Here is a 27,105-nt window from a genome sequence, read left to right on the forward strand (position 1 = left end):
TATCGACAGTCGGTCTCAATACCTACCCCGTTGTAGTAGAAGTACGTGTCGAAAAGGCGCTTTTCAGAGCCTGGCGAGGCTGACAGTCTGACCTCGTCTTCATGGCGCGCGAGCTTCAATTTGAACTGTGCCATATCAAGGCTAAGAAAATAAGCTACAATGAAGCACTTTGAGGAGATTCCATTGCCAAGACCGCCCTTTGTTTGTTCATTCACACAAACACGTTACCTGAACGACTGCATGTACCGGCGCTACTTCTCCAAGAAAGTTGTATCTATTTTATCGACTTTACATTGAATTACCTGACAGAAGCGTGGCCGCCAACCCCTTCGGCGGCCGGGGGCGGGATAGAGGGTGGGCGCAAGTGAATCGCCGCTTTGTAGTGCAAGCAAGGCGGGGATTTCCCCATCTGCACCTGGGAAGTCCCCAGTTGGTCTACACACACTGCTAGTCTACTCTGCTGCGCGGGTCAGTCAGTGTGGAATACCGCCTCGGAAAGGACTCTACATACTGTACCACATGATGGCCGGCGACATGCTCAGGACCAGGTTGCTGCTGAGGGGGGTTATAATACAGAATGGTAAATATGGCTGTGCTCGCCTCTGACGCCTGTCTTGCATGCCAGTGGGTGGCGCGTGCAGTAGTTCCCACTGCCAGCGCATGCTGCCTGCATGGAATCTAACAGACGATGAAGGGCCACGTGCGAGCGGCGCTCTGTGACAGACCTCTGTAATGTCCATTGTTCCCCCCCTGCAGTGTGGTGGAGCCTGGTGCATGCTGCTGCAGAGGTGACTGTGCATTGTGGACGAGATGCAGTGCTGCCGTGCGGAGCCCAGAGCGACCCTCGTGTCAGCTACACCGAAGTCACGTGGTATAAGGTAGACAGCAGTGTTAGGCTTAATTATGCCAGCATTGTGTAACTGTTTGATTTTTGACAAGTTTCAGAGACTATAGATGCCGTGTGTTTTCCTCAAAATGTTCTTTAAGGGAAATTATTTTTTAAACTGCATGTCAATTTTTGTGCGAACGTTTCTAACGTGTGTATTTATGTTTGCAATTGTGCAGCTTTCTGTTTTTTTAAATGTTTTGTTGCGATGTCACAGATTGCATTTTGTACTTAAGTGTTCGCTATTGAATCCATGGCAAATGAACCATGTTAAAAGAAAAATGCATCTTTCGTGATTTAAGTTATAGTTTTAAAGTGTTTTGATGTCTGCACAGCGGCTTTTATTCATCACTGAGCACTTTTCGTTTCGGGCACTGGGCTGTATATGTCAAGCCGAATGAATGGACAATTATGACTTAAACCAATAGTCCCAATTAGAGAGTCCTATCCATTTCCAAGAGTCAAATGGGATTGTGCCCATGCATAGCAGTTCAGTACTTGGCCATAAACCCAACAAAATGGAACTGCATACAGTAGAAACCATAACTGCGGAAGTTGGCTAGAATTGTGGCTCATGAACGGCGAATGCAGTGAACAGTGGCTCAATTTGACCCACAAAAACCTGACCCACACCAGCATTTTGTGATTGTGTTTTTGGTTCGGCCATGGGCCTATTGCGCTATAGCCCAGTCCGAGCCTGCTGGGACACCAAGCCTGCAGTCCCTGGCTTCCGTTTTTAGAAAGCATTGTTACACACTTAGATTATCATTGTAATGAACAGATGGCTTGCTCTCTCATGTGATCCATCAAGAGTATATGATGCATCCGGACCCGAGCATACATTTTCTTTATAGAAAAGAACCCACCATTCATGTGTGGCATCTTGTCGATGGTTGTCGATGCTCTTGAAGGAATGATAAGGAAAGCACCCCCCTGCACCCCCTCCGCCCCACACTCTCCCTTGTGCAATGAAGCGGGAGACTCTCTATATAGGAATGCACTTTACTCGCCTCACCTCATCTCGAATTTAAAAGTAGTCTGTTGGTAAAAAAATATGTTTTTCTCCACTGCTGCTTCTTAAAGGGATTTGAATAAGATATGCCAGGGAAATGTTACGGATCGACTGGTCCACTTCCTGCTGGAAGCCCTATTAGATCCCGGCACAATTGAAACCCAAGTTTCATTAGCAGCAAGAGTCTGCCTGAGGTTCTCTCCTGAGTGGAGCTACAGGGTCAGCTGCAAGGCCCTGTCTTGAGATTGAAAACTATCGACTTTACGGTAGATTCATTTCAAATGCAAAGGCCTGATTCCTATTGATACCATGCCCTGTGAACATGCTTTCCTGGCCATTGGCACGGTGAAGTGCTGCACTGCCACTGCTACAGGTGCAGTGTGAGGAAGCCCCCGATAGCCCAGCGAGGACCCCAGCAGCGCTATTCCTTGCCCATGCTACCTACTACAGGCTCAGACTGGCCTATAGGGTAATAGGGCAATGCTCAACGTTTCTTTGGTTAGAGTGGGACAGTTATCTGGCTAAAGTGGGCCAGTTTGATGAGCTACTTCACTGTGCAGCTAGTAGTTTTCACCACTGTCACTGAACAAATACACGTTGAAATGCACAATCTGCAACACAATTTACCAAACACTTCTCTGGGGGCACTTCTCAAACAGTCTGTCACAAAAGGACCAAATTGCCATTTGTGACTCGGCCACTGTTTGGTTGGTGCCCGAGACAATTGTATGACCGATTCCGACCATGGCACCCAATATTGTGCCCAGGCCAGGTAAAGTGGGTCCTGAACGTCTCCCTGTTCCTGCTTGTCAAAGGTTTGTGGTTCGATCTGCTTGGTGGCCAATGACTGTTTGAGCCCTCCCTCCAGCCTCCGCGGAGAAACCTGGGATTGCGGTGCCGGTGAGGGACAAAGGCCGCAGGACGGCATATATGCAATTGTTTTGTGCATGTGTGTATCTGTCCATGCAGTTTGCTCAGTGATAGAAGTGTACCGAAAAAAGTAGTGGAACTGTGTTCTCGGCAGGGGTGGGGGTAGGTGGAAGCATAGTGCAACATGTGACATGGTGTTTCAGCGGGGACATTGCAACAGGGCTAGTAACTAAGGCTCCTATTACAACTTTAAACTTGCTCAGGGACAAGAATGTTACGTTATGTTAAAGGTTCTTATACCACCCACGGTAAAGCAAGAGGGCAAGTGGGTGTAAGTTAGTTGGACTGAGCGGGAGAAAAGAGTGAGAGAGCTGTGCTGTTCTTGTTAAGATGGATTTCTGAACTCTGACCAGGAGGGGCAGAGGTTCAGAAGGCCAGCCTAGTTTCTTGGAACAGGGTAACCTCTGGACAAGCCAGACCAAATCAGGGTAGCTATGGCAGGCATTCAAGACTAGATCTCAGGAGGGGTGAGGGTGACGGAAGGATCTCAATGAGCACACAGAGCAAGGACACTTACAAATTACTCCAGACAGGTGTTATATCAAAAATATAGACAGATTTATTACAAGGCCTTTATAACGTAGACCATAGCAAAAGAATCACAGTAACACTAAGTAAACCAACACAACATTATCAAAACATTGTATATACAAGACCATTGGGGTCTAAAGGGGTTAAATGCATGAAATAGGTCGACAACCTAGATGGGAACGAAACAGGCAGTGCAGATAGCCTTTAGGCCCCTTCTACATTGACAACACACCTAACTAAGAGGCAGTCCAAGCCCTAAGAAGAGAGGAGCCTTATGCTCAATAGTACATGCAATTCAAGCGCACGCAGTTGTTCCAATGGACAAAATAGGGTCTCTTCAGGGGTCTCTAGCAGCTCGGGAAGGTGTATGAGGCGAGAAAGAACAAGTTCACACTATTCCGGGAGGACCTCCACTTGAAGGCAGAGGCAGTTCCAGAGTGTGGGATGGAGTCGCTAGTTTGCACTAGCAGTGGAAAGGAGAGGGGCCCCCAGGGGCCATTCATGTGTAAAAGGGGCCCTTGGCACCAGGGGCCACCGGTTAGTGTTGTAAATTCTCACCGGTCCCAGGTGCACTTGGACCCAAACTTCGCCTGTTCAGTCCACTCGGGTTGCAGGTTTGAATACAGCAAAAATGACGTCTCTGCAGCCTTCAGTTCCTGAGCTACAGCAATGATTCCCAAACGGGACAGTGGTGATTTATCTGTTCCGGGTGGATGAATCGACCCAGTTTCACTGCAGCAGGCTTCAGGGGCAAGAGGGTCACAAATGCAGCGTATTTGCAAAAGACATTGGCGCGGCAGGGCAACACGGTATACGCATTTACTCAGGTCCTGGCGCACTCATCTCACTTCAGAGCTGGGAATGCCAAATGTACGAAATTTGGTGTGAGGGTGCCGGGGACAAAGAGCTAGCAGTATACCAAGTTTCGAGGGCCTCCTCAAAACAACGGCAGAGACAGAGCAAAGGTCCTGCGTAAGCTGGTCAGCCCACTGGTTGGCCCAGGGACACATCCAAGAAAGCTTACTTGCAGGTTTTGGTGAAGGTGCCGAGAATAGTTGGTCCCACTATTCCAATGGGTTGAAGCATCTTCGCAGACCTTCTAGGACGACCAGATGCAGAGGGGACCCACGGAATGACAGCAGGTTCAGGGTGCCAAACCTTCCAGCAGGTCACCAGCGGTTCCTCAACTCGGCTTTGTAGTTGCAGGATACTTGGATCCGATCCTTTGTTCAGTGAGAACTCAGGAGATCGACATGGTAGAGGTGTTGTTGGCCTCCTCTTATCCAAAGTTCCCTTCGCGCCAAAACGAAGAGGACCCAATGGGAGATCTGCTCACAAACACACACTCCATACGTGGACCAATCACAGACCACGGTGGTCCCAGTCATTCAGGGCACTCCCGACTCTCTGGCACCCAGGACGTGTATTGGACTCAGACGTTCCAGCCCACATCCTGGAGGCACACATACAAGTCATGCAGAAGCCCACAAAAGCATTGGGTTTCGCGGGAAAGTGCATGACCAAATAAGGACTGAGCAGGGTCGGCTCGACCTGGGGAAGTTGAAGGGGCAAGATGGCCAAAGGACAGGACAAAGAAACTTGTGGCATGGCCATTTTTGAGCCAGGCCACCTATTTGTGCTAAAAGCGGTTAATGCGGTTAACATGGCAGGAAAGGGTTAAGAATAATGCGAAAAGATAGCTGCCACCAGTCCTGTCCATGACACATCTGCACAGTTCATAGGTCCACTGAGAGTATCTAGGGCCTTTGGAAAATGACAATATACCCAAGTGTGCTGTATGGTAAGATACATTGCACAGTTGTTACATGTTGCACAAAAAGCTGCAACATGGGAAAAGGACTAAGGGAAACAAAGTGTCCCAGTACTGACTGTCTTAAGGGCATGTCAATTTCCCCATAAAAGTGGGAGAAAGCCCAGAGGAGTGCAGCTGAAGGCTGTGCTTCTCTGGCAAAGTCAGTCAATGGTGTGCAAACAGCAGCAACAAGTTTGGGGGTGTACACAGGGAGGGAAAATTACATACAATTATGAAATCTTTCCTAACAGTTCTGTTGGCAGCTTCAGTTCGGTTTACACTTGTCACTGAGCGTAGATGTGATTTTTCGTCCGGTAGCCGTCGTGTGCTGTTGTGCGAGGCTATGTGTGTTTTGTTTCGTTGATGTGGTGTAGTGAAGTGCGTGTGGTTTGTTGTGTTGTACAGATATGGTTGTGTGTAGTTCAGAGTTTGAGAGGTTTATGCAGAAGGATGAGTTTTTTAGTATGGTTGGTTAGTGGCGGTACCCTATCCTACCCCACTCCTATGTTGTGTGCAGGGGTGTGGATATGAAGGATAAATCTTGTATATAGAATGGTGAATATAGTTGTAAAAAGTAGAGGAATGGTAAAAAGAAAAAATAAAAGTAGTGGAACACTGCTACCGACCGTTCCCGCTCACATCTATCAATGAGTTTGCGGATGTTTGTGAAAGGGGTAGCTGTGTATTGTGCAGATGTGGATGTCCCTGGTGTTTGAGTGTTTGTGAATGTCCGAGGGTACACGTACAAGGGAAATGATCAAGGAGCAATGTCACCTGCTGTGAGGTGATACATGGTAATATTGAAGTGCCATTTGGCTATGAGCACGGGCAACCTGAAACCTTTAAACATGTCTCCACATGCGAATGCATTGTATTTCTGATAACTGTCAGTACCCCGCCTCTGGGACTTAGTCCTTGGGCATGCCCATTTACTATAGTCCGGCCCAGGTCTCAAGATTCTGACAATATAAAATGACTCTCTGATTAGTCACGTACAGACTAACCATAGAGTCGTCACTAACCATAGACTCATTTTATATTGTAGCAAGCCGAGATGTCGACTTGTCTCAGGTGCTCTCCTTTTTACTTTTAAACTTTACACTTGTTTTGTAAGATAACATATCAGGGCTGGTTTAACAACCCAACAGCTGAAATTTGGGAAACCTGATGCTGAGAAGAGGGCTTTCCCCCCTATTTTTCTGCCTGCGGAGGCCCTTTGGCTCTCTTTAGCTCTGCATTTGGTAATGCATCATTTTAGCCATTTTTGGGGGCAGATGAGATTCGGGACACAGGTATACTTTTTCAGGGGAATTTCATGAGACCAATCTTATGGATGTTTATTGTTTGATTTGATTTTATTCCTATCGCGCACCATTGACCCTTAGGCATGAGGGCGCCAACAAACAAACAAATAAAAAATCAACAGGCCAGGTAGTAGGCATGGCATAAACAATGCAGAGTAAAACGAATAAAGATACATAATGAAAAAAAGAACAAAACATAAAGAATTATATCATGCAAAAAAGTGCAGCAGGAATAGTCAAAAGTAAACATCCTCAAAGGGTATAATTCATACATTCAGTAAGGCAGCGAAGGAGCTAAGAGCTGCCCCAGACATCAGTGCTCAGCTTGCAGGACACAGGTTCATATGTGAGCGGGTCATACTCTCTGCTTCATTTTGAGAGAAAGAACTGAGCAGCATGGAAAGTAGGGTAATAATCACACCTATTATTACAGTGCTTCGAAGTGGGAGGAATCTTAAATGAAGCGCCTGGAGACTGCCCCTGGGTGGTAGCGGTGTATGGTATAAATCAACATAACATACCCTAGCTATACGATCATCATACCTTTTGACTGAGTTCAAGATCGAGTCTCGCTTATCGCACTGGTGGAGCTCAGGCATCTTAGCTAGCAAGGCATTGGACGATAGGCGCAAGGAATTCATTGGTAGCTTAAATGTGTATTGTTGCGAAGAGCTTAAACGTGAATGTAATTGGTAGGACTGGTATAACATGATCACCCTACGACCAGCGATAATTCCCATGGGCCAACCTGTAATACCGCTCCAGACTACACTCCGTGCCCTCAGAAATGCAAGAAATACCCAGGTCAACAAACCCCCCAACATTTTTATTTTCTCTATTAAATATAATTTTATCGTCCCTTAAAACCTGTACACTAAGTAAACCTAAATAAACGGACAGCTTCAGAGCACAATTCTTTGCGAACAAGCTGCATGGAAAATAAGTTGCAGGTTCTGCACAGATCTGCCCTTCAGCAAATTGGTGCAAAAGAAAAAGAATTGTTTAAAGTTGCTAAAATATAACTATATAAGATTTAGAGCTAAATATTTTTTCGTTTTGTTTAAAAAAAGGATGAGAAAAGGAAAACAAAATTGAGTATTTACAATTCTTGAAGGTTATATGAAAAAAGGAACAAAAGTATTGCCATTCAGAGTAACCATATTTATAAAACACAGTGCAAAAAGAAAAATATAACCTGCCCCTCCTGCCGCAGACCTCCACCCCACCTCCACCCCACCTCCACCCCACGATCCTCCATCCACCCCACGATCCTCCATCCACCCCACCTCCACCCCACCTCCACCCCACCTCCACCCAACGATCCTCCATAACCCCCACGATCCTCCATCCCCCCCACGATCCTCCTTCCACCCCACCTCCACCCCACGATCCTCCATCCACCCCACCTCCACTCCACCTCCACCCCACGATCCTCCATCCACCCCACGATCCTCCATCCACCCCACGATCCTCCATGCACCCGCACCAGGTCCTAATCGCCGGAAATATATATAAATATACATTCACTGAAAAAACATTAGCTAAGGTGTAGTTAAATTGCGTAGACTTTACGCAACAAAACCCTTGCAATTCAGCGGATGTGGGAAGTCATGACCAACTTAACTCGGCGCGTTCCCGTCAATGTCCCCCATAATGCCATTTTGCATGTCATCGCGAATCCCTTCTCTTATAATATGTATGTGCTCCTGGGCTTTGAAACGGGAATGCGCTGAGTTAAGCTGATCATGAGTTCCCACATCTGCTCAATTTCAAGGGTTTTGTTGCATAAAATCTGTGCAACTTAACTGCACCTTAACTAGGGTTTTTTCAGTGAATTTCCAGAGTTTTGTTATACCGTTGTTTTTACGGGCCGTGTCCACTGTACAAGTTTCCCCAATTTGTTTCTGTTGGACCCATTAGGTGGCCACAGCCGCTATACATGTCTTTCGGGCCCACTAGACAGGGCCTTTGGCTGTGCCCACTGTATATTTTAAAACACTACCTTTCCTTCTTACTCACTAGCTATGGCCTTCGCCCATGACCCTTCGCCCCGGCCTTCGGCTGTGGCCCCTTCACATGTTGCTCCAATAGCTTTCTTCCGGTCCCCCAACCATGGCCTTTGGCCATGATCTTCAGCCGTGGCCACAATACATATTGCTCCAATAGGTTTTCAAAACGGGCCCACAAGCCATGGCCTTTGGCCGTGTCCCCTTTCCATATTGCACCCCTTACATGTTGCCCCAATAGGTTACCCCACCTCTCTGTAGCTGTAAAATTCCACTTTGTATTAATCTCATTTTTTGAACACTCTATTTTTAAACATTTGTTCACCCTAAAGTTGCATTATTTATTAATTGACTGGATTAGTCGACCATTCTTCCATGTTGGTTGTGCTTGTCGTTGCTTTGATGCCGATCTTTAGAAAGGAATGTTAGCCTTGATTGTCTGGTATAATTCTTATACCTTTGAACTCCTTACCTGATCAGATCAGAGTCAGGTGTCTGCACTTCTCACATCTAGCTATCTCTTTAATCCTAATGTCACTCACCCTAGGTAGAGTGGTGTGGTTTAAACGTTCTCCTAATTGCACTTACTCGTATTCATCCTGGCTGTGATACGAATGGCAACACCTGAGGTGTACTCAACCTTATTTTGTTATCCCTTACGACTTTAAAATGGCCAATCTAAAAGAACTCCATTAAGTAGCAGGTCACCCGAGTCAACACTTTCTTCTTTGCTATTGTGCCCAGTTGCCAAAATTGTGATATTTAAATTAAAAAAGACCCCCTAAAAACGATGAATTAATACTGTGGCAAAATATTCTTCATGCTCACGGTCTATGATGACAGGTTTCATCGACATACATTATTCACAGATTTCTACTGCATTGGCAGGGATATTTTCGCAATACATAAATATACACCTTAATACAAACTATGAAGAATATTGTAGAGGTGGTAGCGGCAAGTGCGAGCAACAGTGGAGATGTGAGTAAAGAAGTAATGAGATGAATCAAATATTACCCAAGATTTCTGGCTTAGGAGGAGAAGGGGAGAAAAGTAGGTGGAAATGTTATTCCCCAAGGGTAGGTAGAGGAAGAAAGCGTGGAAGCTGGGAAAAAGAGAAGCTGGGTTTTTAGTAGGATATACGTGAAGAAGACACCAAAGAGGCAGGCAGAGGCTTTGACACGAAGAGAGTCAGACGGAGCAGAGAAAGAGAAGAATAGCTGCGAATCATCGGCATACAAGTGAGAGAAAAGATTAACGGAAGATATGACTTTAGGGAGAGGAATGACATAAAGAGAAGAGAAAGGGAGCAAGCACGGCACCCTGGGGAACACTAATGTGGAGCCAGCCCAGAAGACAGAAAGGGAATGATTTGAAATATAAGAAGGGAACCCATTGAAGTTCAGCACCGGAAAGGCCAAGTGAAGAGAGGAAAGGGTGGGATGAGCCACAGTGTCAAATGCAGCTGACAAGTCACGGGGGATGAGAATATGGGAATGTTTACTATGCCGGGTGGAGTGAAGTGAAGCAGGGCATTTTCTGTGGATTGGGACGGAGGGAAGCCGGATTGTAGAGTAGGAAGTAGGGAGTGGAGGTTGCGATAAGAAGTAACTTGAGAGTAGAAGATCCATTCCAACAGTTTTGGGAGGAAAGTAAGAAGAGAAATAGTATGATCGTTAGAGCAATAGCAAGGGTGGGTTTTTTTCAGAATTTGGATTATGATGACATGCTCGAATGAGGAGTGGATACGAGCACAGGGGAGAGGGAGAGGAGAGGGAGTGATTGAAAAGATGGGTGTGACAGGGCATGAGATGCGGGTAAACCAGAGGTATCAAGGAGGAAGCAAGAGGATCAAGGGTGGAGGAGGTAGGGTGGGCACGGGTGAGATTGATAATAAGAGGAGGAGGCAGTCAAATTGGAAAAGTAGTGTTTTTAGCATCAAGTGGAATGGGGTCATAGAAAGAGTGGAAAGAGGAGAGGGAAGCAAGATCAGTAGGAGGGTGAGATTTATTTCCAAAGTCGCTCGGCCTTGGAGAGTGATGATATCAAGGAGGAAAATGGGAGTGATAGCCATATTTGTGCAGGTTATTGTGAAGGCGAAAAAGGGCGGGAAGGATTTTGAGAATCAAGTGTAGATACGAGATTATAATGTAGAACAGTGGAGTACCCAGATCAGGCAAAAAGGTGGAACAGGTGTCAATAGACGGAAGAGAGGAGTTGAGGGTAGAGAGAAAGGTAGATGGATTAAAGGGACTGCAGCCTGTGGCAAGAGAAAGTGGCAGATGTATAGACAGGAGGTAGAGAGAGTGACAGGTCAGGAGAGAAGGGAAGAAAGAAATAGTCAGAGGTATAAGGAATGAGCTCAGACAGCAGCATCAGGAGTGCATGGGGAAAAGATGAGATCAAGGGATGAGCTAGAAGTATGGGAAGGGGGTTGGAGATTGGAAAAGTTGGTAGGAATAGAGAAAGGAAAGTAGAGGACAGAAGGAGAAAGAGGGAGGGAGATGTATTTTGTAACCACAAAGGGGCGGTAAGGGAGAAACAGCTGGTAAAAGAAAGTGGAGATCATCCGAGAACTTAAGAAGAGCACCAGGAGGGTTGAGATAATACGAAAAAAAAATGGGTTGAGGTTTGAGAAAAGAGACGTGATGTTCAAAAGAAGAAAACACGTATAGGTTCGAAAGAGGAACCAGGACGAGTGGTAGAGAATACTGGTTCCCCCGCCTTTTCCATGTTGGTGGGGAGTTTGAGAGAAGTGTGTATCTGGGGAGCAGAGAGCAGCAGGAATGAATGGCAGTCTTGTGTGGGGGAGCCACGTTTCAGTGGTACATAAGAAGTGAAGATTAAAGTGAAATAATAGATTCCGTTGGAGTGGAGGAATAGTTCTGGTGACAGTGTCGCTGCCGAGAGAACTGACAGCTCATGTGCAGAGGAGCAGGTACATGGGTGCTGTGGTGGAGTCCGCACTTCACAGAACACTTCAGCTTGTAAAGGTGCATCTTTCTAACAAGCAGAAACAAGCAGCGAGCACCCGCCTGCGTTCATGGACCCAGGCCAGCATCGCCCACCTCTGGGATGTCATTTTAGATAAATGTCTAAACTCCCAAAATTCATGATTATCTAAGTCCAAATCGAGGTTAAAACAACAAACCGTGCCTGGGCAGACCAAAGATGCAATTATTGTGCACTCGTATCTCAAAGGAAAAGCAAAATGCGTTGCAGGTGTCAACAAGCAGCTGCAAAGAACCTGGGAAACATGAAACAGGACTGCCAAAGAACGAATGCTGGCTAAGCCCCTGAGAACTCTGAAAGGCATTCGGTCTGGGGCAGAACCAGTCATATGCTTGAACATGCCCTAGTCCGACTGGCAGTTCTATGTGATCTAACGTACAAGTGAGTGAGAGGCAGTGCCATGCATGTAAACATATATGCTCCTTTGATTTTTTTTACATGTTGTGTGGGTTTACTCATAACGCTCAACCTTTAATCGGGTGAAAACACCAGATTTTTCTTTCAGCGGGTGACAGTCCATTGAAGTGAATGAGCGTATAGGGGGCTTGGCGGGTGAGTCATCTGATTGCAAGGCGGGTGACACCCGCCAAAAGCATGTCAGTTGAGAGCTATGTAATAGCCTTTTGTGTCGCCAAGGTGGGTGAAACCACTCAATGTTTCTTTTTGTGGGTGAGAGCCCATTGAAGTGAATGGGCGTGTAGAGTGCTTGGCGGGTGAGTCATCTGATTGCAAGGCAGGTGACACCCGCCAAAAGCATGTAAGATGCGAGCTATGTTTTAATATAGAGCTAACGTGCAGCAAGAAACAGTAAAGTACCCCACATGCATAAAATCAGCTCTCTACTCAAAATTAAGGAGCTTTTGTTTATTTTATACAATACTCTTGTAGGGCAAATAGTGTGGTTGTTTGGTTGTCTATATGACTAAAATGTCTGGAATATCTTTTGCTTCAATGCCTAGCAATACCAAAACCCTAGAGGCAATGCAGAAATCGGACTTTGGGCCTCATTACGAGGTGGGCGGTAAGGGAAACCGGGCACCATTAAGGAGACGGTGCCGGTAATACCTTACCGCCCAATTCCGAGGTCCCTTAGCGGGAACCGTAAAGTTCTTTACGGGACTCGTTAAGGGACCTTGGAGCTAAAAACGGGCCCGCAATTAGCAGGCCCGTTATTAGCGCCTTCCCCCTTCCCTTTGAGCCCTATGGGGGCTCAAATGGGAATGGGGAATGGCATTTGGAATGGGGACTTACCGGGTCCGCCTAGGTCGGAATGTCCCGGTAAGTCCCCACTTCACCAGACCGGACCCGGACACGATTTTTGAAGCAGCCGTGGTGCTAATAGCGCCATGGCTACCTCCAAATTCGTAATGAGGCCCTTTGTGTTGCTTTGAATGTAGACAGACATAACGACCGTCTTCTCTTTCCACGATTGCATGCAAAGGAAAGACTAATTACAAGTCCATCACCATAGAGTGGTCTGCATGCAAAGGGCTTTATTCACAAACATTTGCACTGCAGGATATGTCCCGATTACTTACCGGTAATCTTCATCACTCAGAGTCTGGCTCATTCCCGTCAAAGTCCTGATTACCTCCCACCCTACCCGTTTCTTCGGTAGAGCTTGGGGAAAACCAGGCTGAGGGTAGGGGTGGAAGGGACCTTACAGTAATGACTAAAGGAAAGCACCAAACATACATAAACATGGAGGTAGGACTAAAGCAGTCATGAGAACCGTCCATGTTGGTGTGGGAAAGGTTGGTATGGAGAGTCTGTCTGGAAAGATGACACCTCAATGAAGTAAGGACTATGATGAAGAAGCCGGACGATGGAGTAATGAGGAGATTCCTGTAAGCTTCTTAGTTTTTCACCTGCTGCCTAATACCTAATTTGCAAAGCTTAACAGTGTAGCTCATCTGGAGATGCCTGCAGCATCCTGGAGATGCTCATAGGCATATGTGATTCATAAAAAAAGAAAAACTGCTCAAGAGCGTCTCAGTGATGCTCCGGACATCTCGAGATGTGCTCCAGCTTTAGACTCTGTGAATGAGGTGCGAGATAGCAGGTGCACACCTGGAATGATCCCGGGCTTGTCCTGATTTGCTCTAGTGCAAATAGTTGTGAATTGGGCCCCTATCAATTCTCCCAATTCCCATATCAAAAAATGGTATGGTCTTACCAACATGTGGCAGATGGTGAGGTGTGGAGAGTCTCTCTCCTTCACCTTGTTCTACTATCAGCCACCTGTTCTGGCTGGCTCCAAACAGATGGGTTGCACTGCATCCCTTTGGTAAGAGGATTGGTCTATCACACAGGGCAGGAGAGACCAGGGATGAAGACCTCCTCTCCCGTCTCACTCACTTCACTGCTCTGATGCCTTTCTCTAGGTGTTGCTATCAAAAGCCCAGCTACTCACACTGTTTACCTGGATTGGGTGCCAGATCAGCCAGGGCTATAGCAGAGGCGGCACCCTTGTTTCTATCCTGCCTGGCTCCCTGGCTCCGCAAACAAATTGGTGGACTGGGGTGGGTAGAGGGAGAGCAGGACCTCTGCTCTCCCCTCCCACTGGAACATAGAAAAAATGGGAGACAAATGCAGTGTCCCTGCTCCTTCCTTTCCCTTCCCTTCCCTTCTCCCTCACCACACTGCCCTGTTGTGGGCACAAGGAGCTCAGGGGGCAGAAGGGATGCAGCAAGTCCCTGCTCCCCCTTCCCCACCTGGCTCCTCCTATCAAATGTTGTACCTGGGCATTTGATGGCAATATAGTACATTATTTGATTACATGATCAAATTATGGAAATGCCTGGAAAACTGGAATGTGAACAAACAAACATCTGTCATGGTGTGTGAGTACCTTGGCATATGATAGCAATATCTGGGAAATAGGGGATATGTTAGGTATACTTGGGTATTTGTAAAGTGCTAAACTCCCACAGGGCTGGCTTTGTAGTTCTGTGTGCCATTTGGTAGTGCTTTGCTACACCTATCAGAACTTCCAGTTGGCCATACTCTGCCATAGCATTCTTTGCATACATCATGGCAGACTAATTACAACATTGGGACAGCCGTGAGCTGCCTACTCATTTTTGAGATATGATGTGGCAGAGGCTAAGTGGGGGGTTCTGATGTGCTTTGGGAAGCTAAAAATGTGGCTAGTGTCTGGGATGAGTATAGAATTTATGAAGCTCGCTGTCACCAAAGGTATCATGGCACTAATTTGATATATTAAGAAGGAAGGGAGGACTTTGATGTGAAGTGGCAGTCTTGTCCAGGTGGAGGGGCAGTATGAAAAAGGGTAAGACACCTTAATGAGTGTAGTGGCAGTGTTCAGGCACAATGCAAAGATGAGAATTGCAAGATTAAAGGTCACGGAGAGGGGGAAAAATGATTTTAGAATTTAGGAATGGAGGACCAACTCCATGAAGGGAGAAATACATTAGACTGAGAACTTTAAACATAATTATCTGGTGAATTGGGATCCAGTGAAGTTTGGTGAGCATGGACAGGGCTGGTCTTTGTGTCAGGCAGCTCAGGCGGCTGCCTGATGTCAGTCAGCCTCTACGGGGCGCTCGCCTGAGCCTCAAGCCAGTGCAAAGCCACTGGGCCAGGTCGTACGCACCAGCCAAAGCCAGCCAGCCTAGGAATACGAACGTAAGTTAACAACACATTAAAATGGTGCATCATTAGGCAGCATAAAACTGCCTAATGATGCAAAGATACTGTTAATGCAGAAGAATGCTTCAAAGGTGAGGTGAACTGTAGCGTTTCAAATGAGTAGCAAATGGTAAACAAGAACTTTAGAGTTTCACATAGATATCATTGACTTATTCTAGACTGGACAACACCAAAGCAGAGATAGCAATGGCTCACAAATGGCAGGTAAAAGGGAAGCATCTTTCTCGGCATCTTCATAACAATGAAAGAGCTGCTTGTGACTGTATTAACCTGGGGGAATTAAAGATCGATCAGTATCAAAGGGAAATCAAGTTTATGGACCGAGGCAGTCAAGATGGGGGGCTGGGCTATTTCGGCAGGACAGAGATGGTGATCCTAGAGAGCTGGGCATACCCCAACAAACCTTACCTTCACTTTGTTCGTGTTCAGCTTCAACTAATAGTGCATCTTCCATCAGTCAGTGGCTCGAATCCCAACCATAAATTAGCCTGTAGTGATACCCACATTCTAATCAAGCAGACAAAGATTTGGTTATCACCTGCATAGGGTTAAATGCAGAAACAAAAGCTGTGGATAAGATGGGCACGTGGTCAGAGATAGTAATTACAAAGGAGCAGGGACAGGGAAGAGCCACAGGGACCACCCTCCACCCACAGATAAAAGGGATGCTGACTGGGAATGTCAATGGAGAAAGGATCACAAACCTGGTGCAGCTGACAACCACACTAGACAGAAATGTTGTGGTCGCCAGACTCAAACAATGCTGATAGATCGAGATTTAGCTGGGCAATGACGCTGCTGTGATTTTGTACTTTTCACAGGGAGAGGGTATACTGCTTGTAAGGGATCAAGAGCAGAGTGGTGATAGAAGCAAGCAAAGACCATCAAGTCTGTTTTAATATCAAAGAAGGAAGAGAAGTAATTTACGAGGTCCTGAGAGGGACAGATTCGTCTGTAGTAGCTGAAGAGATGGATAACTCCTTAGCGAATTCAAGCATTTCTTTTTGAGCATTGCAGCTAGAGGAACTACCACTGTTAGAAAAAGACATGTTTGCATTAACCATGGCTTGAAAATTAGCTTGAAGGGTAATTCCACAGGGAAGCTTATCAGCGGAAAGGCTTATGGATTTCAGTGAACCTAGGATCTGAAGACTTTCTAGGAGATGGGATGCCTCACTTCAGCTGCAGTGAGATATTCAGCTACTTACCAAGCCAGCCTAACAAATAAAAATGTCACGCTTTGATGGTCATGTAAAGTCTTGACAACAGGTACCTTGAAAGAGAGATAGGCAATTGCAGCAGGTGTTAAAGATTTTCTCCAGGCTCTCATTGGTGAAGGCCATTACAGAATGTAGTGGGTAACCAGGAAGTGGTAGTGAGCCCAGAGAAAGAATTAGCCAGAAATGATTCCAGGTCATAGGATGTGGATAGCGACACAAAACCGAATTGTCAAGAGGGAAAATGAAGTCAAGCATATGACATTGGTCATGTGCGTGACCCACACCTAACAGTTGGAATCCCAGCATGAGAAGATTGTCCACAAGCACACATACAAGTGGCAGTAAAGGCTGGCCGCTACACATATTAAAGTCGTGCAGCCCAATACGTCAAGCTTGTTCCAGTCTGAGTTCTGCAATGAGCTAGGTAAAAGATACAATAGAGTACCTGCGAGAGGGGGACAATACATTAGAAAACAAATCGTTGGGTAAGGGTTGATCTTCAACAAGAAGCATTTCCGAGTTAGCAGCCATTATAGCAGGTGATTAAGTTACTGTTAAATGTACACCCTGAAGTCTGGCCAATTCAATCAACCTGGAGTATTGTATAGCTCGTACGGTGGAGCCTGGATACAAATGGGCCCAACGTGCGAGGTAAGTCAAGTTTCTGTATGTTCTAGAATGTGGTTTTGTAACAAATAATAACACGATCATGATGTGCAAATGGTTCTTTACCAAATAGATTAAAATGGCCATGGGTTTAGCTAGTCAGGTCTCTCCCGAAGTGGTAACACAAGACCTTGAGGATCTCAGTAGAGATAATATAAAAATGAGCAAGTTCTATCAAGAACTCACATAATAGGTTGCCCTGTTTAGGGTGGAGTGAGGCAGCAAGTAAAGGAATCAGAAGTTGTGCAAGGGGTTGGAAATTGCAGATCGCACCTGTGAGAAGTTAAGTGAGGCTGCCCAACACGGGCAAGCTGTGAACAGGTGGCAGCGTGCTTGGTACCTGGACAATATGTTTGCAGATGTTGGCTATGTCTTTCTTTGCTTTTTATCATAAAACAATTGGAGGGTAACAGGATTGTTTGTTTATAGGATTTACCATGACCTAATCTGTTCAGTAGGGGCTGTCACAGTGCAGGTAAGACGTGTGTCTTGAATCTGTGGACAGGTATTGAAGCCTGGGCAGGGACAGAGAGGAACGTTGCCCATCTGCACGCGAATGGTTAATTCACTTGCCAGAGAGCTAATTTGCTAGACAACACAGTACATCATCTCTCTGCCAGGGGTAATTTGCTGTGTTGCAGCAATTACCTGCAATACATGTAATTTACGTTTGATTGGCAAAGATGTATTCTTTTTTTGTTTAAATCTTTTTTGTATTCATTTGAAAAAGTCATTCATAAAAGCCATTACATCATTGTATCAAGTACTCACACTGGATTTTGAGTTTGTGAACAATAGCAATACAACCAAACAAGTGCACTTGGTGTCCTACAACTTTCATAACTTTCTTCCGAGAACACTGTGGGTGCTAGGCTACTCCTGAGGACAGATGGGGTTGCTATACAAATGACTGCTAGCATTCCTGCCTTTCTGCTCCACTTGCCTCTAGTTACTACACATTTCTTGTATGTCTCAAAACCGCATTCTCAGTCTACGATGCGTAGCTCAGGGGGGTTTGTCATCCAGTGAGAGAAACATCAATTGCATGTTCTAAGCTGTCACATTATCACTACGTTCTCTCATCTCCCTTTGTAAGGCCCTATACCATACAATAGACAGAGGCCTTCCCTGAATCATTAGAACTTCATCAAGTAAATTGATCTGCAGATGAAGCTGCAATCGATTGCAAGAAATGACTTCAGTAATAATGGATACAATTGCGCCAGCTGTAGTGAAAACATTAGGTAACAACCCCTAAACTCAGAGGTTCTCTGAAGAGTTAAACCAACAGAGGCACACATGAAGAGGCAGGGAGCGTAAATGGCATGCTAATTCTTCTGTAGAAAATACAGTTATTCTGAATATAGTACATAGGAAAAAATCACAGAATAGTATAAAAGCAAAACAAGTATATTATATTTCTGTTATTTAACAGGCTACTAAAAAGCCAAAAATGCTATTTTCTTTGGTGACAGTAATATCAATTCTGAGAGAATGTAACACTGTAAGTCTACAAGTTTGAAATGTCAGGAGTTTGCACATTTTTTCTCTGAGAACCTTTCCAAAATTAGGAATGAAATTCCCTGTACTGCCTCAAATGCAGTTGCTCTTCAATGTAAAGTAATACAGGGTTGGGAATAATTTTCCCTACCTGATATTGCATCTATGTGTGCAATAAATGCTAAGTTAAAACCTAAGTATTTCACAGAAGATAAAAAATGTTTGGGAGTGCTTGTGCCTTTTTTTATGTAGGTGTCTCATATTTCGTTAGTTCAGGGATGTTTCAGAGACTCACTGCACTCCCCTTGTTAAAAAAAAGCAAATATGGATGTTGGTCTTTTGGCCAATTGCTGTCTAGTAATGTCCCTTCAGTTTCTGGGACATTTCTTGGAAAAAATGGTATCACTGCAGTGAAACGAGTGGATAAGAAATCAAGATTTATTAGCCTATTCTCAGTTGGGGTTTCGAGAGAGGGTGTATAGAACGGAGACCCCAACACTTCAGATTTTAGATGAAGTTCTGAAAATTGTAGACAATGGGGGTTATCGTGAATTGGTGTTATTAGACTTATCGGTGGCTTTTGATACTATTGGTCATGAGGTCCTTCATGATACTTTGCTGCAGAAGATGGCCATTAAGGGAATAGTGCTGAAACTGATTGATTCCGTCAGCAAATTACTTTCATTGATCAATATCATTCAATCCCTAGCCCAGTGCCTTATGGAGTCTGTCAGGGCTTGATTTTATCGCCAATCCTTTTTAACCTTTTTCTGGAGCTACTTGGTGACATTGTATCCAAACATAATGTTTGTATGCACCAAGACGCCAAAGATACACAACTTTATTTGAAGTTATACTCTGCAGGAGACTTAAGGATCTTGGGAGATTGCCTGCTGCAGAGTTGAAAGGCTTTGCATTTTTTTTTAAATTAAATACCTGGAGAAAAATAAGTTTTTTGTTTTCACATGCTAAGCCTGATCCATCAACAATAAAATTGTTCCAGAAAGCAAAGATTCTAGGTGCCTCCTCCCAGTTTGCTACTTTGGTAAAATATTTAGGTTTTACACTGGATCTTTCTTTTGTCCCTCAGATTCGTTCATTGGTGAAATCCGCTAATTTCCATTTGCTTTCACTAAGATCAGTAACGCCTTTTGTCCCGGTGTCCCATTTTCTTTCTTTGGAACAATCATTAGTTCTTTCACGGATTGAAACCAGAAATTCATTGTTAATAGGGCTCCCTAATGCTACACCTATCCCGCCCTAGTCAGTTTTTGATCCAGCTGATCATTTAGTCTGTGAGGCAAGGACATTTGATCACATTTCCGCCCCTTCTAAAGAATCTGCATTGACTGCCTGTGGAGTACGGGAGAAGTTCAAGCTGATTTTGTATTGTTTATAAAACTATACCTTCGATCGCCTGGGTAGTTATTTAACAAATTGAACATTTCACGAGGTCTGAAAAGGCTGCACAGTTGTGAGTCTCTTCAGCTTGAGGTTCCAAGCTATAAACGCGCCTTTACAATGAAACGGTCTTCATCAGGGAGAGCTGTAAAATTATGGAATGTCGTACCAAAAGATCTTCATCTGATCAAAGATTACTTGAATTTTAGAAGGATGTTAAAAAGCTTTCATAGGTTTCTAGGTGGTAAACCAGTTTGTTTTATGGAAAAAAGTTATGAGGTATTTTAGATGTTTCATGTTTTATCAATTGTTTTGTGCAACGCTAATTTGGTTTTAGATTTTGGGTATCTTTGCAAAATGAATCTTGGGATAGTGATTCTCCCATTTTATTTATTGTATGATGTATTTGCTGTTTTGTCATTGTGAATTTTAATTCTTGTAAATGGTTTTATTGTGAAGCGTGACTCTGGTGCTCAGTCAGGCTACTTTCATTAAGCACTGCATCATGGCTGGTTGATTCAATGGGGAACGGTGCACACCGTTCACCTCTGAAGAGGCTCTTACTGGCAGGCATGTCAAGATATCCTGGTCCTCGCCAAATTTGTCTTATTTTTGCAGGCATAGCATCCTGTGATAATGGGACCAGACGCGACTTTTTCTGCCAGCTCTTATAGCTAACCAATTTACTTTAATAAGGAGAAGGAGACAGCCAGGTGGGTCTGGCATGAACTGCAAACTTACATGGCAAACAGATCCATTCTTAAGCAAGTAAAGGCACGCCATTTCACTGCAAAATATAGGGGCTTAGGTGGTAAGCATTGGCAACATTAGCGTGCCCAAGGGTGCGCCCTGTGCATACAGCTCAGGTCTGAGGTGACGCACAACGCCGAGATTCAAAGGCAAACTGCCTCCTTACCAAATGTGTTTTAACAAGAGCAGGAGCCCGTTTGTGCAGGCCTCGAACCCTTGTTTTAAAGGTGATGATAGCACCGGATCCTCACTTTTCTGCCAGCTGCTACTATAGACCAATCTCCTTTAATTAAGAGCAGTTGCTAGGCCGGTGGGCCTATGGTGGGCCTATGGACACATTTTTGCATGGCTTTATAGACTCATTTTTATACAAGTAAAGGCACAGCGTTTCACTACAGGTCTTTAACATGTATCGAGTTTGAGGTCAAAAGTAATGCTAAAAAGAAAAAACGCAGATTAAATATATGCAAAAGTAGCATCCCCTTGGAGATTGAGTAACTGATATAATGTTTGTAATTCACCTTTGAGTAATGGTTCTCAGTAACAGATTTTCAAATTATCATCCCACCCAACCTGTACTGCTAATCTTTCAAAACTAAGAAAAAAAATCCCCAAGTCTTCACATTCTAGTTATGGTTGTAGAATACCTTGAGACAACAGGGGTTTCGTGAGGATGGTGATTAATTGTTCCAAACCTGACTGCAGGTGGGTTTCCGCTTGTATCTGATGGGTCACCAGTTGGGCTAATGCGTCTTCAATAGTGGTCATATTGATATAGGGTATTAAAGTGCTCTCTGATTCTTCCAATGACTCTGAGGGAAAAAGGATTGACCCAGTTTCTTCTTCTTTGTTAATGCTCTAAACAATTTGAAGTCTTCGGCTTTAGAACCAGATTGGGATACTGGGGGTTGACATTTTTGGTCTGTTACTGGTAAGGCAGACGTGGAAGGGGAGCTCCCTGCAGGAAGGATTTCCCTTTAAGCACGGATTCCAGGGCACTAGGTTAAAAAAAAGTATGAGGTGACCTTATCTTCAGAATTACACAGTCCCATTGCTGTAGATGATAATGGGAAACCGGCAGAGTATCAAGCAACAGTTTGGACTGAAAAAACAGATCTTGATCTCTAACGGGGATGTGAGCTTTTAAGAAAATGGCCCTCTTTATGACATGGATTCGGTCTGAGGCTTCAATGTCAACAATTATTTTCTCCCCGGCCGGTGCTAACACAATAATTAACATAGGGTCTTCAATTTGTATCAATTGAATCGCATCCCACCGTTGACACCATATGTGAGGAAGGCATGGTATCGAGCAGTAGACACAGACACAATGGAAACAATTTTCAAAAACCATTATTTACACTTTTGATCCAGATGGTAGGATTCCTAACTGGCCCTAGCTCTAAAATGGGAGTTATCTCGAACATTAAAGAAAACCAAATGCTCGCAAGTCAGTCTGGTCAAACTAAAAAGGCCTATACTAAGAAAACCCAACCTTGCCCTCCTTCTTAGAACAACAAATGGACAAACTGAAAATAGTGTCTGAAAAGGAAATGTCAGAATGGCTTCAGCACCAACTCCCTTCCCTAGGTTCAACCGCAAAAGGTCTAGAGAGTTGCTAAAAAAAAAAAAGATGGGTGGATGGCACAGTTCTGTTGTCTGGCACACTTTGGCTTACTGGTATAATTCAACAGTTCAATCTTAGGCTTTTAACTTCTGATAGTTCAATCACTTCTTTTGGCTTTGCCCGCCTTGCCATCACAACTCAGTTCATATATTCTCAATTTCTCATAGTTCTGCACAGGCTTCCCTCTGCCGGGCTCAAGCCTGTCTCTCCTTCGTGGGTGTTCCCTTCCCCACGTTTTACCTCGTATACCTTTCTACTGTCGAAGACTTTCGAGACTGCAAGGAATTTACATAGACCTCTGAATGACCACTTCGACCTCACTTTCACCAATCCTTCAATTCATAATCAATAAGTTCTTGTGGTATCAATGCTTCTTGGTACTTAGGATTCTCCTTTCTTTAGTCTGCCCTCTTGGCCCTTTCAACAGTTAATTTGTAATACCACTACCTCTTGGTATTTGTAGTTCTTATTTTAGTTTCACAGTTCATATTCAACACCAATTGACCCTTTGCACTTGTAATTCTTACTCTTAGTTCTCATTCTCTTTCACTTACCTTCTTGGCCTTTTTCAAAGTTCATATATTTTACTTTTGCCCTCTTGGCTTATTTCACAGTTCACAAATGTCACTTCCTTCTTATTCAACTTTCATTCCTTATCGCAGCTTCCTTTGAACTCTGCTTGTAATATCTTTCAAATTTCATAACATTTCACAGAGAGTTTCAAATGTGCGACCTCATCTCGCAGGACCACTCTGCTACTTTGTATCCTTGTCTTTCAACAATTGTCCTTTTGCATTTGCGTTTCATTGGCCCACGTGCAACCTTCAACTTTCAAATTACAGTCACTTTCCATTTAACATAAACCAGACTTTTGTTTCCCTCAATAGCTCACCAGCTATGCTAATTGGATATCTTTTATCTTTTTCCTCCTGCTCAAGGCCGGTATCAACGCCTCTTCGGCTCCTCCCAAACTCCGCTGCTCACCCGAGAGGGTCGCAGGTCGCTTTCTGGCAACTTGAAGGTTTCTTTCATCTGTTCGCTCGGCTTTTCTCTTCGTATGTTTGTAGCCTCCCAAAAGCTTGGAAATCAAGCCTGGCTTTCTCTTGAGCCTCTTAACTATTTGTTTGACCCTTGGCCTTCCACCTTCCACAGCCTGGTTCACCTCAGCCAAGCTGATCCTTCTCGACCCCAGCCTTGTGCAAAGTGTGCCTGTACGCGCCACCTTTTTATCTTCACAGGGAGTGTTAACTAGTGGCAGGTGTACATTGTTAGAGCTAACTGCCTGACTCTGCCTGGCTTCATTACAGGGACATGACCAATGCAAGTCACGGGAGGTAATCCTTCTAGCCTCATTCCTCATCTTTCTTGGTGCAGAACTTGTGTCAAAGTAGAGTGGGGAGGAATTATGGGAGTTGTAGTTTCCCATAAAATAAGCAGGGATAGGGGTTAGATCAAAGGGGAATGCCAAGTCAGTGAATGCACACATGCATTCTCTGGGTGCAGTGAATGCCGAAGCAGGGAGAACAACAGGTTTTTTGACAGTGGGGGAGAAGGCCAAAGGCCAAAGCAATGTTAGGCACATGCATATAGTAGGAAGAGAAGGCCAAAGCAGAGAAAACCACACATGCATTTTGTTTGTGAAGGGAAACTCCAAAGCATTGTTGGGTACACATAAGTATTATTATTATTACAGTATTTATTGAGCACAGACATAACTTTAGGAAGCAATGGAGCACTTTACAAATTATAGGGGGAACGAGACGTTAAGGAAAGCAGAGAGACAAGAAAGCGGGGGGGCTAACAATCGGGGAGAGGGAGAGGCAATTTGTCAGCAAGGGATCTACAAGCAACTAGGGGAGGAAACAGTGGAGAGCAAATCACACAGTCTCAGGTGGCAGATGGTGAATGTTGTGTGGACGTAGGCATCAGGAGGAACCCTTCCTTGAAGAGGAGGGTCTTGAGCTCCTTCCTGAAATGTAGAAACAAGGGGGCGGTCTTCTGGTTATTTCCTTCCTGTACTGGTGGAGTTCAAGTCTGCACATGTCCTTACTTCTGGTGGATCATAGGACTACGGAGATGCTGAGTGTATCAGTGAAGTAACTTGGGGACTTCAGGGTGACAGCATTGTAGATGATGCAGCAGGATTTGAAGATGATGCTTGCAGCAATAACCAGTGAAGTTCAATGAGGGTCGAGGTGATGTGGTCGAATTTGCAGAGTTTTTTGATGAGTCGTGCTGTAGCATGATGGAAACATCTCAAGGATGCCACATTAGTTGCAGGAAGGCCTTCCAAAAAGGCATTGCCACTATCCAGGTGGGAGATGTGAAGGCATCATGAAGTAAGACACAGACAACAGACCTAAAGTTCAAAACAACATAATTTATTAAATGAAATGTCAGGACGATAGAAGGCCTAACTTGCCCTATGCTAAGGTGGGATTTCCCTACCTGAACAAAACTAAGGACAGTCTGAGTCAAAGAGTTCAACTGAAAAGTTTGCCCGTGTCCAAAACCTATCCTTGTCCTCACAACTAAAACTAAACAATGTGTAGGGATGTCAATAATGGAAGAAATGGTGTTTAACATAAAGTTTTGAGCTTCGTCCAGCTCTTCACTTCTTCTTCAGCTTCCCTTTTCCGAGTTCAATACAATACAGTTCCACACAATCCTCGGGGCTCTCTTCCCCAAGTTTCAAGCAACACAGTTCAAAAGCAAAGAGGTCTTGAGGCTCCCTCCTCAAGACAGCACTTGTAGTCTATCAAGTCTCAGGGCGCCCTTCCCCAAGACTTCAACGTAGAATCCTCTGGTTAGCCTTACCAGTCTGCCTATAGTGCTTCTACTTGGTGTCATTCACAATGTCTTTTAGTTTTCTTCATTTAGGGTTCACTGGTCTAGGTGCAATTATCAGACACCACGGTCCACCCATCACAGGTCGCGCAACGAGGAACCGCCAAACTCTCCAGTTCACACAAGTTAATCTGTAGTTGTTCCTGTGTACCAGATCATATTAATTTGCCAAGCCTCATCCTGTTGACTTTAGAGGCAGCTTCACACTTTCTTGGTTTCTCCCAGTTAGCCTCTTGGCTTTGGCCCCACTCATCACACCTCTCTTGCCAGGCTTTTCCCTTGTCACACTGTCTCCATTTATAAAGTTCACTTTGTGGTGGCCTGGTTCATACCCCTCCTTATGTTACACTACTTCACACTTGGACTATTTTCTGCATGATGCTTTTCAAATAGGCACTTTCCTCTTGGCTTCTGTTCAGCATTAACTTTGCCCATAAAACATAAACTTCTGTATTCAATATGCCTTCTTTGACTTAAATTCCAATTTTCATTCAGTTCGGTATTCAATATATATGTATTTCAGCATTGTTTCAAGTTTGCACCCGGTCGATATTCACTATATGTATTTCAGCATTGTTTTAAGTTTTCACCCACTCAGCATTCAATATGTTTTAACTGGCACTGCGTTACTCACACACAGTGCTCGAGAGGCCCCCCTGGCTCAGAGTGACTCTCCTGACACTCACCAGTCTTCGATGTCCTCTCCAGCAGCTCCAGCTGCCTTCTTCTTTCTTTGCCAGTCGACAGACTAGCCCCTGCAAGCCTGCTCGCACTTCTACTGCTCTGCATCACCGGCCAGCGTTTCTCTAACTCATACACACAGACGCGGACAGTGTCCTTTTATCCCTGTTTGCTCGCAGATGCTGCTACACGCTGCCCAGCACAGAGGTTCCCACTTCTGTAGCAACCCAACAGTCCACCTGGCCTGGGGCCACATAGTTTTTCTGGGCTTCAACCGGTGTCCTGGCTTCCTGTCAGGCACCACCACGGCTGATTCCTCACACCGCGAGTCCCCTGCTGCAGCTTCAACACAGGCCTCCTTGGCTCTCTCCATGTTGTTTCACTGGCCTCTCTTTATACACCTGGAACCCTTCAACAGGTTGCAGGTGTGGATTTACGATCGACATGCCTGACCATAGTTAAAGGGACATACCTGAACCTCACAGTTCTTTGTAGGCATCTTCCTCATCCCAGTATCAAAGTGGTGAATTAAGGGTGTAGTGCTCATTACTCTCAGTCTCCCCTTGTTTGTCCCAGTACAAGGGCCCTCGCTTCTCCACCCCCAGGGGTCAGGATCCAAAAGTGATGGCCTGTCCCTGGCCACCTGAGAAGAAGACCAGGGGGAGTAGGAGTGGCAATACCCTTAGATTTCTCACATAGAGGACAAAGGCTTGGACAGTAGATCTGAAGGGCTTGATTTTCCATAGGAGAGAAAGTTGGTACCAAGCCATTTTTGTGTTGCTTGCTGTGTGCTGTTTGAAGGAGAGATGTCTGTCGATGTCGAACCCAAGTGACTTGACGTAGGTGGCCAGCTAAAGTGTATAGCCCCAAGGTTCATAGCAGAGACCAATGTCTGGACATCTTGGTGTTCAGAGTTGATGGTCAGCAGTAGGACTTTAGTCTTGAAGGGGTTGATCTGCAGGTAAGCGCTTGACATCCCGGACTGGATCAATGTGAGGCAGGCCTTGAGACTGTGGATGTCTTTGGTAAAGGATATTTTGAGGTAGAGCTGCATGTCATCTTACTAATTGGTGGACATGGATGTTGCGTGGAGCCAAGATGGTTCTGAACAGCTCCATGTAAAGATTGAAGATCACGAGGGAGAGGATGGATCCTTGTGGGACTCCACAGGTTATGGGTAGAATTGGTGATCTGGAAGAATCCATTTGTATGACCTGGTGGCGATTAGTAAGGTGGAATTTAAACCG

The 27,105-nt window shown here is 45.0% G+C and overlaps 1 protein-coding gene across 1 annotated transcript in view; it reads left to right on the top strand.

Annotated features, from left to right (window-relative positions):
* Positions 1–27,105, top strand: part of CD83 (CD83 molecule) — an 80,341-nt gene continuing 53,236 nt past the window's right edge. Inside the window, exons 1-2 of the mRNA XM_069613557.1 lie at positions 1–580; positions 757–878. Coding sequence (XP_069469658.1) covers positions 520–580; positions 757–878 — 183 coding nt within the window. The 5' untranslated portion in view covers positions 1–519. The remainder of the gene's footprint in view (positions 581–756; positions 879–27,105) is intronic.

This window comes from Ambystoma mexicanum, chromosome 5p (genome assembly GCF_040938575.1).
Source record: "Ambystoma mexicanum isolate Mex_15411 chromosome 5p, UKY_AmexF1_1, whole genome shotgun sequence".
Classification (NCBI taxonomy): domain Eukaryota; kingdom Metazoa; phylum Chordata; class Amphibia; order Caudata; family Ambystomatidae; genus Ambystoma; species Ambystoma mexicanum.